The sequence below is a fragment of the Heterodontus francisci genome, chromosome 27 (genome assembly GCF_036365525.1).
Source record: "Heterodontus francisci isolate sHetFra1 chromosome 27, sHetFra1.hap1, whole genome shotgun sequence".
Classification (NCBI taxonomy): Eukaryota; Metazoa; Chordata; class Chondrichthyes; order Heterodontiformes; family Heterodontidae; genus Heterodontus; species Heterodontus francisci.
The window spans coordinates 27,554,077-27,581,256 of record NC_090397.1 but is presented as its reverse complement, the minus strand read 5'-3'; the positions used below and the strand labels follow the sequence as shown (position 1 = coordinate 27,581,256).

Genomic DNA, 27,180 nt, shown 5'->3' with positions numbered 1-27,180 from the left:
CACACCAAAGGCATTGCAGCTCTTACTCAGTAGAGCACCTCAGTGTCAGAATAGGTTTCGTGATAGGAATGGGAGTTGATCCGCGAGACCCTTCAGAGTTGAGTGTGTGCACAAGATGAGAAAAAGCTGACAATTTGTTTTCAATGACCAGGACCTTCAGCTGAAAGAGCACTCTTGTCTTGAACTACTTGTTCATGTTTATTGCAGGAAGACATCACTCACCACTGGTAGTAGGTTCAGGAGTTGTGTTTGTCCCTGTTGTTGCAGTTGTTTCTGCAGAAGGAAACAAATGTATTCACAACCATGAGATTCAAGGTTGCCTTGCAACTGTATTGAGACAGTGTCAACAGAATCAGCAGATATTACGCAAATTAAAAGAGAGTTCACGATTGGTCTCCAAACCTATCAATGCAGGTTTCCATTCAGACAGTATCCTGCCCCAGTATACGTGGTGTATTCCATCTACACTATGGACAAGCTCACCATCAAGTGAGTGTCATTGTGAAAAATCGAATTTGAAGGCTGATTCCATTCACCCCTTAAGGCCAAAGACTACACTGAGACATAGAACATAGTGATACATAGAAAGGTTAAAGGAGATTCAGACTAGAACACAAAACTGTGCAACACAAAATGCGTATTACTCTCAGATATTCAACAGCTGAATACCTGATGTCCTGTCTGGAGAAATCCCTGCACATCAAACTGCTTCATGCAGAAATCAATTAAAATGATCACCTAACTGCCCACGCTGATGCATAGCGTGCCAGTAGATGCAGCATATATAATTTCAGTTATGTACTCTAATTACCCTTTTGAGGTATGTTCCATTCACGATGAGAGCACGGGTAGATTTTGAGACCGTTTATTTAACCAGATGCTCTAAGATTGCCATTGATGAAAGTCGTAAGGTGATTTTATGTCAATGAACTCTGCCCTCAAGCTGAAATGGACTAAATCACTGGCACAGCAAGCAAAGACTCTTTCACCGACAAGGAACTGAAGTTGTAATGGGAACACATGTACCTAAGGCCTTACTATTATATATTGAAAGAATTCATCACTTACCAGTTGTGAAGCTTGTGGTAGAGCCGGTTGCTGTTGATGACACACTTGTAGATGTTACTTCTGAAAAATATTGAAGACATTCAAAATCACAACATTTTGACTCAATTCCGTACTTTCAACGTAAGGTGATGTGATTTGTGTTGAATAAATATATTATAATAATGAAGTGTAAATTGACAATACATCATTCAATCAATAATAGGCCATAGCTCTCAAAGAAGGGAGCAAGATGATTTTATGTCAATGAACTCTGCCCTCACGCTGAAATGGACTAAATCACTGGCACAGCAAGCAAAGACTCTTTCACCGACATGGAACTGAAGTTGTAATGGGAACACATGCACCTAAGGCCTTACTATTATATATTGAAAGAAAGCATCACTTACCAGTTGTGAAGCTTGTAGTAGAGCCGGGTGCTGTTGATGACACACTTGGAGTTGTTACTTCTGAAAAATATTGAAGACATTCAAAATCACAACATTTTGACTCAATTCCGTACTTTCAATGTAAGGTGATGTGATTTGTGTTGAATAAATATATGATAATAATGAAGTGTAAATTGACAATACATCATTCAAAGAATAATAGGCCATAGCTCTCAAAGAAGGGAGCAAGATGATTTTATGTCAATGAACTCTGCCCTCACGCTGAAATGGACTAAATCACTGGCACAGCAAGCAAAGACTCTTTTACCGACAAGGAACTGAAGTTGTAATGGGAACACATGTACCGAAGGCCTTACTATTATATATTGAAAGAAAGCATCACTTACCAGTTGTGAAGCTTGTGATGGAGCCGGTTGCTGTTGATGGCACACTTGTCGATGTTACTTCTGAAAAATATTGAAGACATTCAAAATCACAACATTTTGACTCAATTCCGTACTTTCAACGTAAGGTGATGTGATTTGTGTTGAATAAATAGATGATAATAATGAAGTGTAAATTGACAATACATCACTCAAACAAATAATAGGCCATAGCTCTCAAAGAAGGGAGCAAATGAGCAGAAACTGAAAGAGCAGAACGTGTTAAAAAATGTCCCTCTTCGCGAAAGGAAGTCGACCCAGATGTGGGAATTGTCTCTGTTGTTGAACTTGATTCTTCTGAAGAACCAACAAACGCATTCACAACCAATACATCCAAGTCGAACTGGGGCATTTTTCAGAGAGCTGACAGACGTGGCCTACCTTCCAGAATAGAAAATAGAGCGCACAAAGAGGTAATATAGGTTTGGCATTCAGCTGGTGCCTGATATGACCCGACGTGCTCAATGTTCATCGAATTAAGGTGGAATTATGGTCACTGTTGGAATGTAGGAATAGTGCCAGTCAAGATAGCACAGACTGATCACACAAACAGCTATGTGGTAATTTCTATAACATCTGTTCTCAGTGATGTTGATTCAAGCATAAATGCTGGTCAGGACTCTTCCTTGAAATCGTGCCATGGTATCTGTTTAGACCTCCAGAGAGTGGAGACACTGGTTTGACTTAACAGCTCAACAAACAGAGCACACCAAAGGCATTGCAGCTCTTACTCAGTAGAGCACCTCAGTGTCAGAATAGGTTTCGTGATAGGAATGGGAGTTGATCCGCGAGACCCTTCAGAGTTGAGTGTGTGCACAAGATGAGAAAAAGCTGACAATTTGTTTTCAATGACCAGGACCTTCAGCTGAAAGAGCACTCTTGTCTTGAACTACTTGTTCATGTTTATTGCAGGAAGACATCACTCACCACTGGTAGTAGGTTCAGGAGTTGTGTTTGTCCCTGTTGTTGCAGTTGTTTCTGCAGAAGGAAACAAATGTATTCACAACCATGAGATTCAAGGTTGCCTTGCAACTGTATTGAGACAGTGTCAACAGAATCAGCAGATATTACGCAAATTAAAAGAGAGTTCACGATTGGTCTCCAAACCTATCAATGCAGGTTTCCATTCAGACAGTATCCTGCCCTAGTATACGTGGTGTATTCCATCTACACTATGGACAAGCTCACCATCAAGTGAGTGTCATTGTGAAAAATCGAATTTGAAGGCTGATTCCATTCACCCCTTAAGGCCAAAGACTACACTGAGACATAGAACATAGTGATACATAGAAAGGTTAAAGGAGATTCAGACTAGAACACAAAACTGTGCAACACAAAATGCGTATTACTCTCAGATATTCAACAGCTGAATACCTGATGTCCTGTCTGGAGAAATTCCCTGCACATCAAACTGCTTCATGCAGAAATCAATTAAAATGATCACCTAACTGCCCACGCTGATGCATAGCGTGCCAGTAGATGCAGCATATATAATTTCAGTTATGTACTCTAATTACCCTTTTGAGGTATGTTCCATTCACGATGAGAGCACGGGTAGATTTTGAGACCGTTTATTTAACCAGATGCTCTAAGATTGCCATTGATGAAAGTCGTAAGGTGATTTTATGTCAATGAACTCTGCCCTCAAGCTGAAATGGACTAAATCACTGGCACAGCAAGCAAAGACTCTTTCACCGACAAGGAACTGAAGTTGTAATGGGAACACATGTACCTAAGGCCTTACTATTATATATTGAAAGAATTCATCACTTACCAGTTGGGTAGCTTGTGGTAGAGCCAGTTGCTGTTGATGGCACACTTGTAGATGTTACTACTGAAAAATATTGAAGACATTCAAAATCACAACATTTTGACTCAATTCTGTACTTTCAACGTAAGGTGATGTGATTTGTGTTGAATAAATAGATGATAATAATGAAGCGTAAATTGACAATACATCACTCAAACAATAATAGGCCATAGCTCTCAAAGAAGGGAGCAAATGAGCGGAAACTGAAAGAGCAGAAAGTGTTAAAAAATGTCCCTCTTCGCGAAAGGAAGTCGACCCAGATGTGAGAATTGTCTCTGTTGTTGAACTTGATTCTTCTGAAGAACCAACAAACGCATTCACAACCAATACATCCAAGTCGAACTGGGGCATTTTTCAGAGAGCTGACAGACGTGGCCTACCTTCCAGAATAGAAAATAGAGCGCACAAAGAGGTAAGATAGGATTGGCATTCAGCTGGTGCCTGATATGACCCGACGTGCTCAACGTTCATCAAATTAAGGTGGAATTATGGTCACTGTTGGACTGTAGGAATAGTGCCAGTCAAGATAGCACAGACTGATCACACCAACAGCTATGTGGTCATTTCTATATCATCTGTTCTCAGTGATGTTGATTCAAGCATAAATGCTGGTCAGGACTCTTCCTTGAAATAGTGCCATGGTATCTGTTTAGACCTCCAGAGAGTGGAGACACTGGTTTGACTGAACAGCTCAACAAACAGATCACACCAAAGGCATTGCAGCTCTTACTCAGTAGAGCACCTCAGTGTCAGAATAGGTTTCGTGATAGGAATGGGAGTTGATGCGCGAGACCCTTCAGAGTTGAGTATGTGCACAAGATGAGAAAAAGCTGACAATTTGTTTTCAATGACCAGGACCTTCAGCTGAAAGAGCACTCTTGTCTTGAATTACTTGTTCATGTTTATTGCAGGAAGACATCACTCACCACTGGTAGTAGGTTCAGGAGTTGTGTTTGTCCCTGTTGTTGCAGTTGTTTCTACAGAATGAAAGAAATGTATTCACAACCATGAGATTCAAGGTTGCCTTGCAACTGAATTGAGACAGTGTCAACAGAATCAGCAGATATTACGCAAATTAAAAGAGAGTTCACGATTGGTCTCCAAACCTATCAATGCAGGTTTCCATTCAGACAGTATCCTGCCCTAGTAAACGTGGTGTATTCCATCTACACTATGGACAAGCTCACCATCAAGTGAGTGTCATTGTGAAAAATCGAATTTGAAGGCTGATTACATTTACCACTTAAGGCCAAAGACTACGCTGAGACAAAGAACATAGTGATACATAGAAAGGTTGAAGGAGATTCAGACTAGAACACAAAACTGTGCAACACAAAATGCGTATTACTCTCAGATATTCAACAGCTGAATACCTGATGTCCTGTCTGGAGAAATTCCCTGCACATCAAACTGCTTCATGCAGAAATCAATTAAAATGATCACCTAACTGCCCACGCTGATGCAAAGCGTCCCATTAGATGCGTCATAGATAATTTCAGTTATGTACTCCAATTACCCTTTTGAGGTATGTTCCATTCACGATGAGAGCACGGGTAGATTTTCAGACCGTTTATTTAACCAGATGCTCGAAGATTGCCATTGATGAAAGTCGTAAGGTGATTTTATGTCAATGAACTCTGCCCTCAAGCTGAAATGGACTAAATCACTGGCACAGCAAGCAAAGACTCTTTCACCGACATGGAACTGAAGTTGTAATGGGAACACATGTACCTAAGGCCTCACTATTATATATTGAAAGAAATCATCACTTACCAGTTGTGAAGCTTGTGGTAGAGCCAGTTGCTGTTGATGACACACTTGTAGATGTTACTTCTGAAAAATATTGAAGACATTCAAAATCACAACATTTTGACTCAATTCCGTACTTTCAACGTAAGGTGATGTGATTTGTGTTGAATAAATAGATGATAATAATGAAGTGTAAATTGACAATACATGACTCAAACAAATAATAGGCCATAGCTCTCAAAGAAGGGAGCAAGATGATTTTATGTCAATGAACTCTGCCCTCAAGCTGAAATGGACTAAATCACTGGCACAGCAAGCAAAGACTCTTTCACCGACATGGAACTGAAGTTGTAATGGGAACACATGTACCTAAGGCCTCACTATTATATATTGAAAGAAATCATCACTTACCAGCTGTGTAGCTTGTGGTAGAGCCGGTTGCTGTTGATGACACACTTGTAGATGTTACTTCTGAAAAATATTGAAGACATTCAAAATCACAACATTTTGACTCAATTCCGTACTTTCAACGTAAGGTGATGTGATTTGTGTTGAATAAATATATTATAATAATGAAGTGTAAATTGACAATACATCATTCAATCAATAATAGGCCATAGCTCTCAAAGAAGGGAGCAAGATGATTTTATGTCAATGAACTCTGCCCTCACGCTGAAATGGACTAAATCACTGGCACAGCAAGCAAAGACTCTTTCACCGACATGGAACTGAAGTTGTAATGGGAACACATGCACCTCAGGCCTTACTATTATATATTGAAAGAAAGCATCACTTACCAGTTGTGAAGCTTGTGGTAGAGCCGGGTGCTGTTGATGACACACTTGGAGTTGTTACTTCTGAAAAATATTGAAGACATTCAAAATCACAACATTTTGACTCAATTCCATACTTTCAATGTAAGGTGATGTGATTTGTGTTGAATAAATATATGATAATAATGAAGTGTAAATTGACAATACATCATTCAAAGAATAATAGGCCATAGCTCTAAAAGAAGGGAGCAAGATGATCTTATGTCAATGAACTCTGCCCTCAAGCTGAAATGGACTAAATCACTGGCACAGCAAGCAAAGACTCTTTCACCGACAAGGAACTGAAGTTGTAATGGGAACACATGTACCGAAGGCCTTACTATTATATATTGAAAGAAAGCATCACTTACCAGTTGTGAAGCTTGTGATTGAGCCGGTTGCTGTTGATGGCACACTTGTCGATGTTACTTCTGAAAAATATTGAAGACATTCAAAATCACAACATTTTGACTCAATTCCGTACTTTCAACGTAAGGTGATGTGATTTGTGTTGAATAAATAGATGATAATAATGAAGTGTAAATTGACAATACATCACTCAAACAAATAATAGGCCATAGCTCTCAAAGAAGGGAGCAAATGAGCGGAAACTGAAAGAGCAGAACGTGTTAAAAAATGTCCCTCTTCGCGAAAGGAAGTCGACCCAGATGTGGGAATTGTCTCTGTTGTTGAACTTGATTCTTCTGAAGAACCAACAAACGCATTCACAACCAATACATCCAAGTCGAACTGGGGCATTTTTCAGAGAGCTGACAGACGTGGCCTACCTTCCAGAATAGAAAATAGAGCGCACAAAGAGGTAATATAGGTTTGGCATTCAGCTGGTGCCTGATATGACCCGACGTGCTCAATGTTCATCGAATTAAGGTGGAATTATGGTCACTGTTGGAATGTTGGAATAGTGCCAGTCAAGATAGCACAGACTGATCACACAAACAGCTATGTGGTAATTTCTATAACATCTGTTCTCAGTGATGTTGATTCAAGCATAAATGCTGGTCAGGACTCTTCCTTGAAATCGTGCCATGGTATCTGTTTAGACCTCCAGAGAGTGGAGACACTGGTTTGACTTAACAGCTCAACAAACAGAGCACACCAAAGGCATTGCAGCTCTTACTCAGTAGAGCACCTCAGTGTCAGAATAGGTTTCGTGATAGGAATGGGAGTTGATCCGCGAGACCCTTCAGAGTTGAGTGTGTGCACAAGATGAGAAAAAGCTGACAATTTGTTTTCAATGACCAGGACCTTCAGCTGAAAGAGCACTCTTGTCTTGAACTACTTGTTCATGTTTATTGCAGGAAGACATCACTCACCACTGGTAGTAGGTTCAGGAGTTGTGTTTGTCCCTGTTGTTGCAGTTGTTTCTGCAGAAGGAAACAAATGTATTCACAACCATGAGATTCAAGGTTGCCTTGCAACTGTATTGAGACAGTGTCAACAGAATCAGCAGATATTACGCAAATTAAAAGAGAGTTCACGATTGGTCTCCAAACCTATCAATGCAGGTTTCCATTCAGACAGTATCCTGCCCTAGTATACGTGGTGTATTCCATCTACACTATGGACAAGCTCACCATCAAGTGAGTGTCATTGTGAAAAATCGAATTTGAAGGCTGATTCCATTCACCCCTTAAGGCCAAAGACTACACTGAGACATAGAACATAGTGATACATAGAAAGGTTAAAGGAGATTCAGACTAGAACACAAAACTGTGCAACACAAAATGCGTATTACTCTCAGATATTCAACAGCTGAATACCTGATGTCCTGTCTGGAGAAATTCCTGCACATCAAACTGCTTCATGCAGAAATCAATTAAAATGATCACCTAACTGCCCACGCTGATGCATAGCGTGCCAGTAGATGCAGCATATATAATTTCAGTTATGTACTCTAATTACCCTTTTGAGGTATGTTCCATTCACGATGAGAGCACGGGTAGATTTTGAGACCGTTTATTTAACCAGATGCTCTAAGATTGCCATTGATGAAAGTCGTAAGGTGATTTTATGTCAATGAACTCTGCCCTCAAGCTGAAATGGACTAAATCACTGGCACAGCAAGCAAAGACTCTTTCACCGACAAGGAACTGAAGTTGTAATGGGAACACATGTACCTAAGGCCTTACTATTATATATTGAAAGAATTCATCACTTACCAGTTGGGTAGCTTGTGGTAGAGCCAGTTGCTGTTGATGGCACACTTGTAGATGTTACTACTGAAAAATATTGAAGACATTCAAAATCACAACATTTTGACTCAATTCCGTACTTTCAACGTAAGGTGATGTGATTTGTGTTGAATAAATAGATGATAATAATGAAGCGTAAATTGACAATACATCACTCAAACAATAATAGGCCATAGCTCTCAAAGAAGGGAGCAAATGAGCGGAAACTGAAAGAGCAGAAAGTGTTAAAAAATGTCCCTCTTCGCGAAAGGAAGTCGACCCAGATGTGGGAATTGTCTCTGTTCTTGAACTTGATTCTTCTGAAGAACCAACAAACGCATTCACAACCAATACATCCAAGTCGAACTGGGGCATTTTTCAGAGAGCTGACAGACGTGGCCTACCTTCCAGAATAGAAAATAGAGCGCACAAAGAGGTAATATAGGTTTGGCATTCAGCTGGTGCCTGATATGACCCGACGTGCTCAACGTTCATCAAATTAAGCTGGAATTATGGTCACTGTTGGACTGTAGGAATAGTGCCAGTCAAGATAGCACAGACTGATCACACAAACAGCTATGTGGTCATTTCTATATCATCTGTTCTCAGTGATGTTGATTCAAGCATAAATGCTGGTCAGGACTCTTCCTTGAAATAGTGCCATGGTATCTGTTTAGACCTCCAGAGAGTGGAGACACTGGTTTGACTGAACAGCTCAACAAACAGAGCACACCAAAGGCATTGCAGCTCTTACTCAGTAGAGCACCTCAGTGTCAGAATAGGTTTCGTGATAGGAATGGGAGTTGATGCGCGAGACCCTTCAGAGTTGAGTATGTGCACAAGATGAGAAAAAGCTGACAATTTGTTTTCAATGACCAGGACCTTCAGCTGAAAGAGCACTCTTGTCTTGAATTACTTGTTCATGTTTATTGCAGGAAGACATCACTCACCACTGGTAGTAGGTTCAGGAGTTGTGTTTGTCCCTGTTGTTGCAGTTGTTTCTACAGAATGAAAGAAATGTATTCACAACCATGAGATTCAAGGTTGCCTTGCAACTGAATTGAGACAGTGTCAACAGAATCAGCAGATATTACGCAAATTAAAAGAGAGTTCACGATTGGTCTCCAAACCTATCAATGCAGGTTTCCATTCAGACAGTATCCTGCCCTAGTAAACGTGGTGTATTCCATCTACACTATGGACAAGCTCACCATCAAGTGAGTGTCATTGTGAAAAATCGAATTTGAAGGCTGATTACATTTACCACTTAAGGCCAAAGACTACGCTGAGACAAAGAACATAGTGATACATAGAAAGGTTGAAGGAGATTCAGACTAGAACACAAAACTGTGCAACACAAAATGCGTATTACTCTCAGATATTCAACAGCTGAATACCTGATGTCCTGTCTGGAGAAATTCCCTGCACATCAAACTGCTTCATGCAGAAATCAATTAAAATGATCACCTAACTGCCCACGCTGATGCAAAGCGTCCCATTAGATGCGTCATAGATAATTTCAGTTATGTACTCCAATTACCCTTTTGAGGTATGTTCCATTCACGATGAGAGCACGGGTAGATTTTCAGACCGTTTATTTAACCAGATGCTCGAAGATTGCCATTGATGAAAGTCGTAAGGTGATTTTATGCCAATGAACTCTGCCCTCAAGCTGAAATGGACTAAATCACTGGCACAGCAAGCAAAGACTCTTTCACCGACATGGAACTGAAGTTGTAATGGGAACACATGTACCTAAGGCCTCACTATTATATATTGAAAGAAATCATCACTTACCAGCTGTGTAGCTTGTGGTAGAGCCGGTTGCTGTTGATGACACACTTGTAGATGTTACTTCTGAAAAATATTGAAGACATTCAAAATCACAACATTTTGACTCAATTCCGTACTTTCAACGTAAGGTGATGTGATTTGTGTTGAATAAATATATTATAATAATGAAGTGTAAATTGACAATACATCATTCAATCAATAATAGGCCATAGCTCTCAAAGAAGGGAGCAAGATGATTTTATGTCAATGAACTCTGCCCTCACGCTGAAATGGACTAAATCACTGGCACAGCAAGCAAAGACTCTTTCACCGACATGGAACTGAAGTTGTAATGGGAACACATGCACCTAAGGCCTTACTATTATATATTGAAAGAAAGCATCACTTACCAGTTGTGAAGCTTGTGGTAGAGCCGGGTGCTGTTGATGACACACTTGGAGTTGTTACTTCTGAAAAATATTGAAGACATTCAAAATCACAACATTTTGACTCAATTCCGTACTTTCAATGTAAGGTGATGTGATTTGTGTTGAATAAATATATGATAATAATGAAGTGTAAATTGACAATACATCATTCAAAGAATAATAGGCCATAGCTCTCAAAGAAGGGAGCAAGATGATTTTATGTCAATGAACTCTGCCCTCAAGCTGAAATGGACTAAATCACTGGCACAGCAAGCAAAGACTCTTTCACCGACAAGGAACTGAAGTTGTAATGGGAACACATGTACCGAAGGCCTTGCTATTATATATTGAAAGAAAGCATCACTTACCAGTTGTGAAGCTTGTGATGGAGCCGGTTGCTGTTGATGGCACACTTGTCGATGTTACTTCTGAAAAATATTGAAGACATTCAAAATCACAACATTTTGACTTAATTCCGTACTTTCAACGTAAGGTGATGTGATTTGTGTTGAATAAATAGATGATAATAATGAAGTGTAAATTGACAATACATCACTCAAACAAATAATAGGCCATAGCTCTCAAAGAAGGGAGCAAATGAGCGGAAACTGAAAGAGCAGAACGTGTTAAAAAATGTCCCTCTTCGCGAAAGGAAGTCGACCCAGATGTGGGAATTGTCTCTGTTGTTGAACTTGATTCTTCTGAAGAACCAACAAACGCATTCACAACCAATACATCCAAGTCGAACTGGGGCATTTTTCAGAGAGCTGACAGACGTGGCCTACCTTCCAGAATAGAAAATAGAGCGCACAAAGAGGTAATATAGGTTTGGCATTCAGCTGGTGCCCGATATGACCCGACATGCTCAACGTTCATCGAATTAAGGTGGAATTATGGTCACTGTTGGAATGTAGGAATAGTGCCAGTCAAGATAGCACAGACTGATCACACAAACAGCTATGTGGTCATTTCTGTAACATCTGTTCTCAGTGATGTTGATTCAAGCATAAATGCTGGTCAGGACTCTTCCTTGAAATCGTGCCATGGTATCTGTTTAGACCTCCAGAGAGTGGAGACACTGGTTTGACTTAACAGCTCAACAAACAGAGCACACCAAAGGCATTGCAGCTCTTACTCAGTAGAGCACCTCAGTGTCAGAATAGGTTTCGTGATAGGAATGGGAGTTGATCCGCGAGACCCTTCAGAGTTGAGTGTGTGCACAAGATGAGAAAAAGCTGACAATTTGTTTTCAATGACCAGGACCTTCAGCTGAAAGAGCACTCTTGTCTTGAATTACTTGTTCATGTTTATTGCAGGAAGACATCACTCACCACTGGTAGTAGGTTCAGGAGTTGTGTTTGTCCCTGTTGTTGCAGTTGTTTCTGCAGAAGGAAACAAATGTATTCACAACCATGAGATTCAAGGTTGCCTTGCAACTGTATTGAGACAGTGTCAACAGAATCAGCAGATATTACGCAAATTAAAAGAGAGTTCACGATTGGTCTCCAAACCTATCAATGCAGGTTTCCATTCAGACAGTATCCTGCCCTAGTATACGTGGTGTATTCCATCTACACTATGGACAAGCTCACCATCAAGTGAGTGTCATTGTGAAAAATCGAATTTGAAGGCTGATTCCATTCACCCCTTAAGGCCAAAGACTACACTGAGACATAGAACATAGTGATACATAGAAAGGTTAAAGGAGATTCAGACTAGAACACAAAACTGTGCAACACAAAATGCGTATTACTCTCAGATATTCAACAGCTGAATACCTGATGTCCTGTCTGGAGAAATCCCTGCACATCAAACTGCTTCATGCAGAAATCAATTAAAATGATCACCTAACTGCCCACGCTGATGCATAGCGTGCCAGTAGATGCAGCATATATAATTTCAGTTATGTACTCTAATTACCCTTTTGAGGTATGTTCCATTCACGATGAGAGCACGGGTAGATTTTGAGACCGTTTATTTAACCAGATGCTCTAAGATTGCCATTGATGAAAGTCGTAAGGTGATTTTATGTCAATGAACTCTGCCCTCAAGCTGAAATGGACTAAATCACTGGCACAGCAAGCAAAGACTCTTTCACCGACAAGGAACTGAAGTTGTAATGGGAACACATGTACCTAAGGCCTTACTATTATATATTGAAAGAATTCATCACTTACCAGTTGGGTAGCTTGTGGTAGAGCCAGTTGCTGTTGATGGCACACTTGTAGATGTTACTACTGAAAAATATTGAAGACATTCAAAATCACAACATTTTGACTCAATTCCGTACTTTCAACGTAAGGTGATGTGATTTGTGTTGAATAAATAGATGATAATAATGAAGCGTAAATTGACAATACATCACTCAAACAATAATAGGCCATAGCTCTCAAAGAAGGGAGCAAATGAGCGGAAACTGAAAGAGCAGAAAGTGTTAAAAAATGTCCCTCTTCGCGAAAGGAAGCCGACCCAGATGTGGGAATTGTCTCTGTTGTTGAACTTGATTCTTCTGAAGAACCAACAAACGCATTCACAACCAATACATCCAAGTCAAAGTGGGGCATTTTTCAGAGAGCTGACAGACGTGGCCTACCTTCCAGAATAGAAAATAGAGCGCACACAGAGGTAATATAGTTTTGGCATTCAGCTGGTGCCTGATATGACCCGACGTGCTCAACGTTCATCGAATTAAGGTGGAATTATGGTCACTGTTGGAATGTAGGAATAGTGCCAGTCAAGATAGCACAGACTGATCACACAAACAGCTATGTGGTCATTTCTATAACATCTGTTCTCAGTGATGTTGATTCAAGCATAAATGCTGGTCAGGACTCTTCCTTGAAATCGTGCCATGGTATCTGTTTAGACCTCCAGAGAGTGGAGACACTGGTTTGACTTAACAGCTCAACAAACAGAGCACACCAAAGGCATTGCAGCTCTTCGTCAGTAGAGCACCTCAGTGTCAGAATAGGTTTCGTGATAGGAATGGGAGTTGATCCGCGAGACCCTTCAGAGTTGAGTGTGTGCACAAGATGAGAAAAAGCTGACAGTTTGTTTTCACTGACCAGGACCTTCAGCTGAATGAGCACTCTTGTCTTGAATTACTTGTTCATGTTTATTGCAGGAAGACATCACTCACCACTGGTAGTAGGTTCAGGAGTTGTGTTTGTCCCTGTTGTTGCAGTTGTTTCTGCAGAAGGAAACAAATGTATTCACAACCATGAGATTCAAGGTTGATTTGAAACTGTATTGAGACAGTGTCAACAGAATCAGCAGATATTACGCAAATTAAAAGAGAGTTCACGATTGGTCTCCAAACCTATCAATGCAGGTTTCCATTCAGACAGTATCCTGCCCTAGTAAACGTGGTGTATTCCATCTAGACTATGGACAAGCTCACCATCAAGTGAGTGTCATTGTGAAAAATCGAATTTGAAGGCTGATTCCATTCACCACTTAAGGCCAAAGACTATGCTGAGACATAGAACATAGTGATACATAGAAAGGTTAAAGGAGATTCAGACTAGAACACTAAACTGTGCAACACAAAATGCGTATTACTCTCAGATATTCAACAGCTGAATACCTGAAGTCCTGTCTGGAGAAATTCCCTGCACATCAAACTGCTTCATGCAGAAATCAATTAAAATGATCACCTAACTGCCCATGCTGATGCATAGCGTGCCATTAGATGCAGCATATATAATTTCAGTTATGTACTCCAATTACCCTTTTGAGGTATGTTCCATTCACGATGAGAGCACGGGTAGATTTTGAGACCGTTTATTTAACCAGATGCTCGAAGATTGCCATTGATGAAAGTCGTAAGATGATTTTATGTCAATGAACTCTGCCCTCAAGCTGAAATGGACTAAATCACTGGCACAGCAAGCAAAGTCTCTTTCACCGACAAGGAACTGAAGTTGTAATGGGAACACATGCACCTAAGGCCTTACTATTATATATTGAAAGAAATCATCACTTACCAGTTGTGAAGGTTGTGGTAGAGCCAGGTGCTGTTGATGACACACTTGGAGTTGTTACTTCTGAAAAATATTGAAGACATTCAAAATCACAACATTTTGACTCAATTCCGTACTTTCAACGTAAGGTGATGTGATTTGTGTTGAATAAATAGATGATAATAATGAAGTTTAAATTGACAATACATCACTCAAACAATAATAGGCCATAGCTCTCAAAGAAGGGAGCAAATGAGCGGAAACTGAAAGAGCAGAAAGCGTTAAAAAATGTCCCTCTTCGCTAAAGGAAGTCGACCCAGATGTGGGAATTGTCTCTGTTGTTGAACTTGATTCTTCTGAAGAACCAACAAACGCATTCACAACCAATACATCCAAGTCGAACTGGGGCATTTTTCAGAGAGCTGACAGACGTGGCCTACCTTCCAGAATAGAAAATAGTGCGCACAAAGAGGTAATTTAGGTTTGGCATTCAGCTGGTGCCTGATATGACCCGACATGCTCAACGTTCAACGAATTAAGGTGGAATTATGGTCACTGTTGGAATGTAGGAATAGTGCCAGTCAAGATAGCACAGACTGATCACACAAACAGCTATGTGGTCATTTCTGTAACATCTGTTCTCAGTGATGTTGATTCAAGCATAAATGCTGGTCAGGACTCTTCCTTGAAATCGTGCCATGGTATCTGTTTAGACCTCCAGAGAGTGGAGACACTGGTTTGACTGAACAGCTCAACAAATAGAGCACACCAAAGGCATTGCAGCTCTTCGTCAGTGGAGCACCTCAGTGTCAGAATAGGTTTCGTGATAGGAATGGGAGTTGATCCGCGAGACCCTTCAGAGTTGAGTGTGTGCACAAGATGAGAAAAAGCTGACAATTTGTTTTCACTGACCAGGACCTTCAGCTGAAAGAGCACTCTTGTCTTGAAATACTTGTTCATGTTTATTGCAGGAAGACATCACTCACCACTGGTAGTAGGTTCAGGATTTGTGTTTGTCCCTGTTGTTGCAGATGTTCCTACAGAAGGAAACAAATGTATTCACAACCATGAGATTCAAGGTTGACTTGCAACTGTATTGAGACAGTGTCAACAGAATCAGCAGATATTATGCAAATTAAAAGAGAGTTCACGATTGGTCTCCAAACCTATCAATGCAGGTTTCCATTCAGACAGTATCCTGCCCTAGTATACGTGGTGTATTCCATCTACACTCTGGACAACCTCACCATCAAGTGAATGTCATTGTAAAAAATCGAATTTGAAGGCTGATTCCATTCTCCACTTAAGGCCAAAGACTACGCTGAGACATAGAACATATTGATACATAGAAAGGTTAAAGGAGATTCAGACTAGAACACAAAACCTCTGAAAAATATTGAAGACATTCAAAATCACAACATTTTGGCTCTATTCAGTACTTTCAACGTAAGGTGATGTGATTTGTTTTGAATAAATATATGATAATAATGAAGTGTAAATTGACAATACATCACTCTAACAAAAATGGGCCAAAGTTCTCAAAGAAGGGAGCAAAAGAGCGGAAACTGAAAGAGCAGAAAGTGTTCAAAAAATGTCCCTCTTCGCTAAAAGAAGTCAACCCAGATTTGGGAATTTTCTCTGTTGTTGAACTTGATTCTTCTGAAGAACCAACAATCGCATTCACAACCAATACATCCAAGTCGAACTGGGACATTTTTGAGATTGGTGACTGACGTGGCCTACCTTGCAGAATAGAAAATAGAGTGCACAAACAGGTAATAAAATTTTGGAGATCAACTGATGCCTGTTATGATCCAAAGTGCTCAGCGTTCATAGAATTTCTTTGGAATTTTGGTCAATGTTGTAATGTAGGAATAGTGCCAGTCAACATAGCGCAGCCTGATCACACAAACAGCTCTGTGATAATTTCTGTATCATCTGTTCTCAGTGATGTTGATTCAAGCATAAATATTTGTCAGGATACTGGGGATAACTCACTACACTTCTTTGAAATACTGCCATGGAATCTTTTAAATCCATCAGAGAGTGCAGACTGGGCCTCAGCTTAACATCTCGATAAACAGACCACAACCCGGACATTGCCTCACTTCCTCATTATGGCACCACTGTGTGAGAGTGGATTTAATGCTTTGGAGTGTGACTGGTTCCCACAACCTTCTGAGTTGAGAATGTGCTCTGTGAAATAATGTTGACAATGGGTTTTCACTGAGTCGGTGCTTCAGCTGAAAGAGCACTCTTGTCTTAAATTACTTGCTCATGTTTATTGAAAGAAGACGTCATGCATCAGTAGTTGAACTGACATTTGATACCGCAAGAAGGGTCACTGACCAGAAACGTTAACTCTGCTTCTCTTTCCACAGATGCTGCCAGACCTGCTGAGTGGTTTCAGCATTTCTTGTTTTTATTTGATACCGCAATGGTGCTTTACCCTGTTGTTGAAATTGTTTCTTATGAATTGAAACAATGGCATTCACAACCAGTACAACTTCAATTGTGCCAGTGTTAAGAGAGTTGCAACATTAATCAGTAGGTAATATATAAATTAAAAGATGATGTGCAAACTGGTTTTAAAACTTTCACTGAATGTGCCCAACTTGATTGTGTCTGGCAATAATATAAATTGTGTATTCCAGCTGTGTCACTCTCAAGTTCTCCATTCTGTCTGTGAGATGTGAAATTTAAAACTTGAGACACTGACCCATTCAATCTAAGATTGTGCTGATGCTTCAGCTGCATGTTGATTTACCAACAACTTTCTACAAAGGTCTCTTTCGTTGCTAATCGCATAAATGCTGTACAGCCCTAGTTCCTCTTCACTTAAGCATTCCGGATTCACTTCAAGATTGTAAATTCCACCCTTGTTACCTCTCTGTTTCCCATGTTTCCCATTACTCCTCAAAAAATTTCTCTTTCCTGCTGTGGCCTTCACCCAGCAAGCAGTTGCAGTATGGCCTATCTTTTGGCAATTAACACATTTGACATTTCTGTAGTGCCTGTGCTGTGTACTTCCCATTACAGCGATAACAAGTCACTAAACTTTTATTAACAGCACTCTTTTGATCTGTTCGCTCGGCTTTAGACTTGGCAGAAGCCTTCTGACATTGGACAGAAGCTGTCTTGTCACTTGCATAGGATCAAATTCCTGAGCTTTTTTCAAAATTCATTCATGGGATGTGGGTGTCGCTGGCTAGACCAGCATTTATTGTCGATCCCTAATTACCCTTGACATTCTTTGATGCCATCTCCATGTTAGAAGCGATCTTACACACTAGCTCAAATGTAAGATTTTCTGTGTTTAGTAACTCGACTGGATTCTTCTGCTAATCCACACACAAATCTGTCTCGTATTGCATGGTTGAAGAATGTACCAAAGTTGCAATGTAATGTTAAATTTGTCAGTGCCACAATGTACTGGCCAACTGTTTCACTACTTTTCTGGTTTCTGGTTCCTAATTTGTAGCTTTCTGCTATCTCTAGTGGTTTAGGATTAAAATGTTGCTCCAACTTGGTGATAATTATTTTGAATGGCACATCGTTTGCCTTGTTGAGAGCAAGAAGGTTTGTTCGCGTGTCATACACTTGCAGGCCAATCTCCGTTCGCGTAATTGCTTTCTTGAACTATTCTGAGTCTGGACCCCTTCATTTTCACCTTCCAGTTCTAATATATTATTCTTACTGAAGAACATGTCAATTCTTTCAATATATGAACTGAATGGTTCTTGAGCTCTATCATACATTCCCAGCCTTTCGATGTATCCTGTGGATGCAGCCAATTTGTCCCAGTTTCAAATGTAACAGTGACCCAGTAAACACATTACTGTGGTTTTCTGTAACAGTAATACAGAAGCTAAGTCAGCCTAATCATAAAAAACTCACCAAAGCCAGTAAAGGCGGTAGTTGAATCAGATGGAAACTAGGACCCTGCAGAGTCCATTCAACTGAGTGCAGCCAGGTGTTTTCAGAAACAATGAGGCTCACCACAATCTAGTCAAAAATTGTTACCATCCTATCAGGTAGGTTATTGGAAGCTAGCTTATTTTGTTTATCAGTCTCTACTGCCGTTTGCTGAAATAATTTTGCAATTTAATCCCATTTCGCCACCAAAATCTGTTATATGTTGGGAGGAACTTGTAAAGAAAGACAGACACCAAGGTGGCCAGATCACATGTTTAATGTCACTATCACACACTGGGCATGAGCATAAGAACATAAGAAATAGGAGCAGGAGTAGGCCATTTGGCCTCTCAAGTCTGCCCGGTCATTCAATAAGATTATGGCTGATCTGCCCCAGACCTCAACTCCTCTTTCCTGCCAGTTCCTCATAGCCCTCAACTCCCCGATACTTCAAAAATCCAGCTACCTCCTCTTTAAATACTTTTAGTGATCTAGCCTCCATAACTCTCTGGGGTAGAGAATTCAAGATTCCCCCACTAGTGCAAACATCTTCTCAACATCTATCCTGTCAAGCCCCCTCAGAATCTTGTACGTTTCAATAAGATCACCCCTCATTCTTCTAAACTCTAATGAATAAAGGCCTAACCGGTTTCGCCGTTCTTGATAAATCAACCCCCTCATCCCAGGAATCAGCCCAGTAAATCTCGTTTGAACTGCCTCCAATGTGAGTATATTCTTTCTTAAATACGGGGAACAAAACTGTACACAGTACTCCAGGTGCAGCCTCACCAAAGCCCTGTACAGTTGCAACAAGACTTCCCTATTTTTAAACTCCAATCCCCTAGCAATAAAGGCCAAAATTCCATTTGCCTTCTTAATTATTTTCTGCACCTGCATGCTAACTTTTTGTGTCTCATGCACAAGAATACCCACATCACTCTGTGCTGCATGCTTTTGGAGTCTCTCTCCATTTAAATGATAGTCTGCCTTTTGATTCTTCCTACCGAAGTGCATGACCTCACACTTTCCGACATTAAACTCCACCTGCCAAGTTTTTGCCGACTCACTCAATCTATCTTCCACAGTGCGGACTGCGACACCGACCTCTCCCTGGTGTGCAGCAAGGTTAGCCTCAAACCAAAGAAGCTGCATCACTCCAAGCAGAAGGGCCGCCCGCGCATCAACACTAGCAGAATTTCTCATCCACAGCTGTTACGTAAGTTTCTAAATTCACTTGAAAAAGCCCTTCAAAACACTCCCACAGGGAATGCAGAGACCAAGTGGGCCCACATCAGAGACGCCATCTATGACTCAGCAATGACCACCTATGGCAAACGTGTGAAGCAGAATGCAGACTGGTTTCAATCACAAAGTGAAGAGCTCGAACCTGTCATAGCCGCTCAGCGCATTGCACTGCTCAACTACAAGAAAGCCCCCAGCGAGTTAACATCCGCAGCACATAAAGTAGCCAGAAGCGCTGCACAAAGAACAGCCAGGCGCTGTGCAAATGACTACTGGCAACACCTATGCAGTCATATTCAGCTGGCCTCTGACACCGGAAATGTCAGAGGAATGTATGATGGCATTAAGAGAGCTTTTGGGCCAACCATCAAGAAGATTGCCCTCCTCTCGTCTAAATCAGGGGACACAATCACTGACCAACGCAAGCAAATGGACCGCTGGGTGGAACACTACCTAGAACTGTACTCCAGGGAAAATGTTGTCACTGAGACCGCCCTCAATGCAGCCCCGTCTCTGCCAGTCATGCATGAGCTGGACGTACAGTCAACAAGATCGGAACTCAGTGATGCCATTGATTCTCTAGCCAGCGGAAAAGCCCCTGGGAAGGACGGCATTACCCCTGAAATCATTAAGAGTGCCAAGCCTGCTATACTTTCAGCACTGTACGAACTGCTTTGCCTGTGCTGGGATGAGGGAGCAGTACCACAGGACATGCGCGATGCCAATATCATCACTGTCTATAAGAACAAGGGTGACCGCGGTGACTGCAACAACTACCGTGGAATCTCCCTGCTCAGCATAGTGGGGAAAGTCTTCATTCAAGTCGCTTTAAACAGGCTCCAGAAGCTGGCCGAGCGTGTCTACCCTGAGGCACAGTGTGGCTTTCGAGCAGAGAGATCCACCATTGACATGCTGTTCTCCCTTCGCCAGCTACAGGAGAACTGCCGTGAACAACAGATGCCCCTCTACGTTGCTTTCATTGATCTCACCAAAGCCTTTGACCTCGTCAGCAGACGTGGTCTCTTCAGACTACTAGAAAAGATCGGATGTCCACCAAAGCTACTAAGTATCATCACCTCATTCCATGACAATATGAAAGGCATAATTCAGCATAGCGGTGCCTCATCAGACCCCTTTCCTCTCCTGAGTGGCGTGAAACAGAGCTGTGTTCCCGCACCTCCACTGCTTGGGATCTTCTTCTCCCTGCTGCTCTCACATGCGTTCAAGTCTTCAGAAGAAGGAATTTTCCTCCACACAAGATCAGGGGGCAGGTTGTTCAACCTTGCCTGTCTAAGAGCGAAGACCAAAGTACGGAAAGTCCTCATCAGGGAATTCCTCTTTGCTGACGATGCTGCATTAACATCTCACACTGAAGAATGTCTGCAGAATCTCGATAGGTTTGTGGCTGCCTGCAACGAATTTGGCCTAACCATCAGCCTCAAGAAAATGAACATCATGGGGCAGGACGTCAGAAATGCTCCATCCATAAATATCGGCGACCACGCTCTGGAAGTGGTTCAAGAGTTCACCTACCTAGGCTCAACTACCAGTAACCTGTCTCTCGATGCAGAATTCAACAAGCTCATGGGAAAGGCTTCCACTGCTATGTCCAGACTGGCCAAGAGTGTGTGGGAAAATGGCGCACTGAAACGGAACAGAAAAGTCCTAGTTTATGAAGCCTGTGTCCTCAGTACCTTGCTCTACGGCAGTGAGGCCTGGACAACGTATGTCCGCAAAGAGCGATGTCTCAATTCATTCCATCTTCGCTGCCTCCGGAGAATCTTTGGCATCAGGTGGCAGGACCGCATCTCCAACACAGTAGTCCTTGAGGTGGCCAACATCCCCAGCTTATACACACTACTGAGTCAGCGGCGCTTGAGATGTCTTGGCCATGTGAGCCGCATGGAAGATGGCAGGATCCCCAAGGACACATTGTACAGCGAGCTTGCCACTGGTATCAGACCTAACAGCCGTCCATGTCTCCGCTTTAAAGACGTCTGCAAACGCGACATGAAGTCCTGTAACAATGATCACAAGTCGAGGGAGTCAGTTACCAGCAATCGCCAGAGCTGGCGGGCAGCCATAAAGGCATGGCTAAAGTGTGGCGAGTCGAAGAGACTTAGCAGTTGGCAGGAAAAAAGACAGAAGCGCAAGGGGAGAGCCAACAGCCCTGACAACCGATTTTTTCTGCAGCACCTGTGGAAGAGTCTGTCACTCTAGAATTGGCCTTTATAGCCACTCCAGGCGCTGCTCCACAAAGCACTGAACACCTCCAGGCGCTTCCCCATTGTCTCCCGAGACAAAGAGGCCAAAGAAGAAGAAGAAGAAGAAAAATAAAAGTGCTGGAAATACTTAGCAGGTCTGGCAGCATAATAGGAGAGAGAGACAGAGTTAACTTTTCAGGTCTGTAACCTTTCATCAGAACTGGCAAAAGTTAGAAATGTAATCGGCTTGAGCAAGTAAAAAAGGGTAGGGGGGAAGAAGAACAAAAGAAAAGGTGTGTAATAGGGCAAAGGGCAGGAGAGATTAAATGACAGAGATGTCACGGAAAAAAGGCAAAGGGAGTGCTAATAGTTTTTGTCGTAAAAGACAAAACATTAGTCCAGAGAGAGTGTCAATGGCAGAATAATGAACAACTCTGTCAAAAGCAAAAGAATGAAAAACAAGTTTAAAACAGGCACATGGTTAAAAAATACAATTTAAAAACAGCAATCATACTCCGAAACTGGTGAACTCAATGTTGAGTCCAGAAGGCTGGACCTAGATTGTTATATTCAAGACCTAGAGTAGGACCTGAACTCACAACCTTGTTAGTCAGAGGTGAAGGTGCTACCAACAGAACCACAGCTGACATTGTACTTCTATATTTCATAATTGCCATAAGTTACTGCAACTTTGGGTGTTGTCAGATTTGATATCTGTCTCTTAAAGTAGATAGAATAGTACTGTACGGTGACAAATAAGTCACATTACTTTGTAAATATGATTGTCTTTATTAAAATACCAAACTAGGATCTCTTTACCTGTGCTTGTTATTGTTGAAGAAGTAGTAGTTACCAATGGTGTAAGTGGCGTTGAAGTGGATGATGCTGTTGTGATCACAGTTGTGCTCACAGTTGTGCTTATCATTCCTGTTGTCGTAAACATACAGAAAATAAAACTGCAATTCTATTCTGTTTGTGATGTTTTCTGGAAGTATTACTGGTTCTTGTTACAGTATAAAACCAAATGTGTAATCGTATATAAGGCACACAGATATTATAAAAACATTGCAATATCCAGGTAGAGTGGGACATCTCTGTCCTGATGCTGCAGTTGCCAAAGGCACTTCATGCTGGGGTACTTGAGCCACGCAGATTACACAGGCCCCAGGTTCAATTCTGGAGTTAACTGAGCTAGTTGAACTTGGTCTCAACAGCCTGTGACATTATGATTGACGTCAATATGCCTGGGTTAAAGGTAGAGGCGGGGTAAGAGTAAGGTACCATTACTGAAAACTCCCAGTAAAGATGTGTGTGTGTTTGTGGCTGATGCAAACCTAAAGGTTTCATCGTATGACCTCCTCTCTCCAACTGCCCGGCCTCATGCCCCCCCAATTTTCCACCCAACATGTCTGATCTCATGGCACAATCAAGTGAAGAGCAAACAGGCTCTTCATTACCCAATTGGATGATTCTTTACTGTCAGTCAAACACCTTTTCTTTCCCAATTTCAAAATTTTTATAACTAATAAACAAAAGCTTTGAAAGAAAATGATTTTAAAGTCCCCTACTATTGGTATTCTGGGTTGTTCCCTGGCATGTACTGTAGAATAATCTTCAAACCCAGGAGACTCTAGGACAATTCTGGGGGTTGGCAACCGAATCCCTATAGTTTACACTCACCATTAAGGCCCACACATAAAGAATGGTCACTCTTTTTAGATGTTGGAAGATTGGCAGAACCAATGAAACTACTCAACAGAAACCATCGAACTCAGGAGCTTAAATGATTCATTATATTTGAAGAGTGCAGTCATCATCTTACTGCTGCTCCCTCAGAAGCAATAGTGAAATAGTAACTGTTCAGCAGCAATATTAATGAACAATGAAATGCTTGATTAGTTTTAAAAAACTACCTTACATTTAACATCAACCATTGATAGTCAACCATTGATAGTCAATCCCAGTGGTAGTGAAACTCATCCACCAGAACTCCAACAGAAGAGCCATGGAAACCCTAGTAATAACAGTGTGAACACCACTTGTGCCATTTCTCCAGGTTTTTCACAGATTTTCTGTCAAAGTTCTGGTGGGAAAGACAGAGAACCTCCACAGTATTTGTTCTGTAATTTTGAGCCAAAACATAGGCCAGGAACTTAATAGAAGAATAGAACTAAAGCCAGCCCTGAGAAATCTCAGGAGTTTGATCCAGTGAGAAATCAGTAACATTATACTCACCAGACTCTGATCCTATCGCTTTAGTGTCAAGACTCAAAATTGTACCCACTGACTTAATACCTACACATTTTGTGCAACTAAACTTTCTCTGATGGTTTGCAGTAGAATTAATTTGTACAGAATCACAGAATTGTTACAGCGCAGAAGGAGGCCATTTGACCCATCATGCCCACACTGGCTCTCTGAAAGAGCAATTTCTTCAGTCCCATTCCCCTGCCTTCTCCTTAGAACCCTGCACTATCTTCCGTTTCATCTAACAGTCTAATTCCCGATTGAATGCTTCAATTGAACCTGCCTCCACCACACTCTCAGGCAGTGCATTCCAGACCTTAACCACTCTCTGCGTGAAAAGGTTTTTCCTCATGTCACTTTTGCTTCTCTTACCAAATACTTTAAATCGGTGCCCTCTCGTTCTCGATCCTTTCACGAGTGGGAACAGTTTCTCTCTATTAACTCTATCCAGACCCCTAATGATTTTGAATACCTCTATCAAATCATCTCTCAGTCTTCTCTTCTCCAAGAAAAACAGTCCTAACTTCTCCAATCTATCTTTGTAACTGAAATTCCTCATCCCTGGAACCATTCTTGTGAATATCTTCTGTACTCTCTCCAATGCCCTCATGTCTTTCCTCAACTGCGGCGCCCAGAATTGGACGCAGTACTCCAGCTGAGGCTGAACTAGTGTCTTGTACCTATGTTCAAAATTCAGATCTTATACATTTCTTTATAAAAATTAAATAAACCACAGCTGTTGGAACGATTTAATTTTGCACCACTAATAGGACAAGCATTGTCCTGCAGTAAAACACGAATAGCCATTACACATTTGGGCTGGTGGCTAAAGGCTAAGAACAAAAGTTACTTACGGTTACATTTCATGATTCCATCGATGCATATACTATAAATAAAAGCAAATAAGGTATTACAATAACAAACAAATGTAAAGTGCTCCTCATGTTAAGAGGGGCATCTTGGCATGCTGTATAGCGTGGTGGACAACAAATGGGCACTAAGCAGGAAGGAGAAAGGGAAAAGAGAAGTTTGCAGGCTCTGAAATCATAGCCAAAGGTAAGGGTCTTTGGGAGGCTTTTAAATGCAGGCCAAAAGGTAATGAGGTTGCTGACAGATGGACTTTCAGATGGCAGGGTCATAGTGGCTGAAGGGTCAACTGCCGAACCAATGGTGGACGGAACATGGAAGAACAAGTAAGCCGCTGTTGGAGGAGCAGTAAATAAGCAAAAATATAGCATGCCAAAAGAAATCACAGAATTAGGTATGGGGGAGATCATGGAGGAATTTGAAAATAAGAGTAAGGATCTGAACGTCAATTTTCCAGGGCAAAGACCAGGGTGATGGGCATTAGTTCAGTTGATAGGCTATGATAAGATGTATTCTATGTTTTAATTAGCAAAATATCTATTTTACAAGCTATTGTATCAATTTGAAATTCATAAAATTGTTTTTTTGAAGTGTATTGCAATATCAAATTTCCTTGTACAATTCATCTAAATCTGCATTATGTCAAATACAAACATGTATGAATTTGAGTTGGCTTGGTGGTGGTTATAAGAAAAATCTTTCCTTCCTTGGAAATGGAATGAAACCTAACTTATTAAGGATGGTTCTTTACAATATTTAGAAGTGAATAATTTAACCATAAAGGGATTCAAGACCCAGCTTCACTACAATTATAATTTTTGTTTTCAACATGAAAATGGTGATCGAAGAAATAAAATGCATTGATATGGATACTTCACCATTTTTCACAGTCGTTCCAAGTTATTTCATGGGGTTGCAATATTCTTCCATCATAATAACAAGTGCACTGAGGTAACATAACACACTTCATTGTATTTTCATCCAAATAAGGAGCATTATCTGGGCATTTGGCGTAACAACCTAAAACAATGAGAAATAAAATCACTGTGAGATAAAGAGAAACTCTGTGAATGCTGAACATCTGAACTAAAAGCAGAAAATGTACATCTCATCTGCTAGCACTGGAATGTTTCTGTGGCTTTATATTCAAATCATTGAAAACCTTTTTTTTAACAGCACACTCAGATCTTAGAACAATTTCCAGCATATTCTGGAGCACAAAACACGTGTCTGCCGGGGTGTGCAATTTCTTCATTTGTGCACCCAGTCTGTGAATGGGATAGGATTGTAAAAAGCAGAAAATCTGCTTTTATGTTTCACTAATCATTAGAAAGCATGGTTCTTTATGAAACTTCATCAAAAGGTGCAGATTTAATTCAAGAAACCTAATTTTGGAAACACATCTTAACATACGATTGAATATAATCTAAACACAACCTTCAAGAGTTGCAGAAAACTTCTTTCCAATGGAATGGTCCGAGCATGTTTTTGCTGTTAATGTTCCACATGGTTGATAATGCCAGCTGCAGTCACCAGGAGTGTTATAATAGTCACAATACACAGCTGCAACATAAAACAGAAACAGTTAAAATATGATCATTGGTCATCTATTCAGTTTCTAAATTAAACACAATTTAAATCATCAATGCCAAATCTGTACTGCATTATCATCTTAAACATGTTGATCATTGACCTGGTCTGTTGGACTCTCATGCTTGAGCCACAGTTTGAGTCCCAGTAATGGTTGATACTCAGACTAAGTTATTTCCCTATTCCCAAAGGATCAGGTTGACCTTAAAGCAACGAGGTAGACGAAGGAGAATTATCACGAGGACCAATACCATCGTCTGACAAAATATACTCGTGCTATTTAATGTGTAGCAGCAATGACAATGACAGCTGTTATGAAGTATATAACCACACCCAATATTATCAGACAGGAGGAGTATGGGGGAGTGGGATGGTGGCAGCCATCTAGACTGTAAGTAAGTGGTTACAGATGTCCCTGATTATGCAAAGAGACAAGAACATTAAATAAACCAAATATTTCAGATGGGGTGCAAACCACCAGGGTAGAGAGACATTGGTCGGTGAAAAGTTTTG

The 27,180-nt window shown here is 41.0% G+C and overlaps 2 protein-coding genes across 2 annotated transcripts in view; both read right to left on the bottom strand.

Annotated features, from left to right (window-relative positions):
* Positions 1–7,126, bottom strand: part of LOC137384932 (mucin-2-like) — a 98,193-nt gene extending 91,067 nt beyond the window's left edge. The window contains exons 1-12 of the mRNA XM_068059641.1: positions 7,036–7,126; positions 6,619–6,678; positions 6,233–6,292; positions 5,847–5,906; positions 5,460–5,519; positions 4,613–4,663; positions 3,651–3,710; positions 2,804–2,854; positions 1,841–1,900; positions 1,455–1,514; positions 1,069–1,128; positions 223–273 (exon numbers count right to left, since the gene is read on the bottom strand). Of these exons, the coding sequence (XP_067915742.1) occupies positions 223–273; positions 1,069–1,128; positions 1,455–1,514; positions 1,841–1,900; positions 2,804–2,854; positions 3,651–3,710; positions 4,613–4,663; positions 5,460–5,519; positions 5,847–5,906; positions 6,233–6,292; positions 6,619–6,678; positions 7,036–7,126 (724 nt within the window). The remainder of the gene's footprint in view (positions 1–222; positions 274–1,068; positions 1,129–1,454; positions 1,515–1,840; positions 1,901–2,803; positions 2,855–3,650; positions 3,711–4,612; positions 4,664–5,459; positions 5,520–5,846; positions 5,907–6,232; positions 6,293–6,618; positions 6,679–7,035) is intronic.
* Positions 7,127–17,589: 10,463 nt separating this feature from the next.
* Positions 17,590–27,180, bottom strand: part of LOC137384931 (mucin-19-like) — a 31,256-nt gene continuing 21,665 nt past the window's right edge. Inside the window, exons 21-24 of the mRNA XM_068059640.1 lie at positions 26,515–26,640; positions 25,956–26,097; positions 22,783–22,890; positions 17,590–17,746 (exon numbers count right to left, since the gene is read on the bottom strand). Coding sequence (XP_067915741.1) covers positions 17,590–17,746; positions 22,783–22,890; positions 25,956–26,097; positions 26,515–26,640 — 533 coding nt within the window. The remainder of the gene's footprint in view (positions 17,747–22,782; positions 22,891–25,955; positions 26,098–26,514; positions 26,641–27,180) is intronic.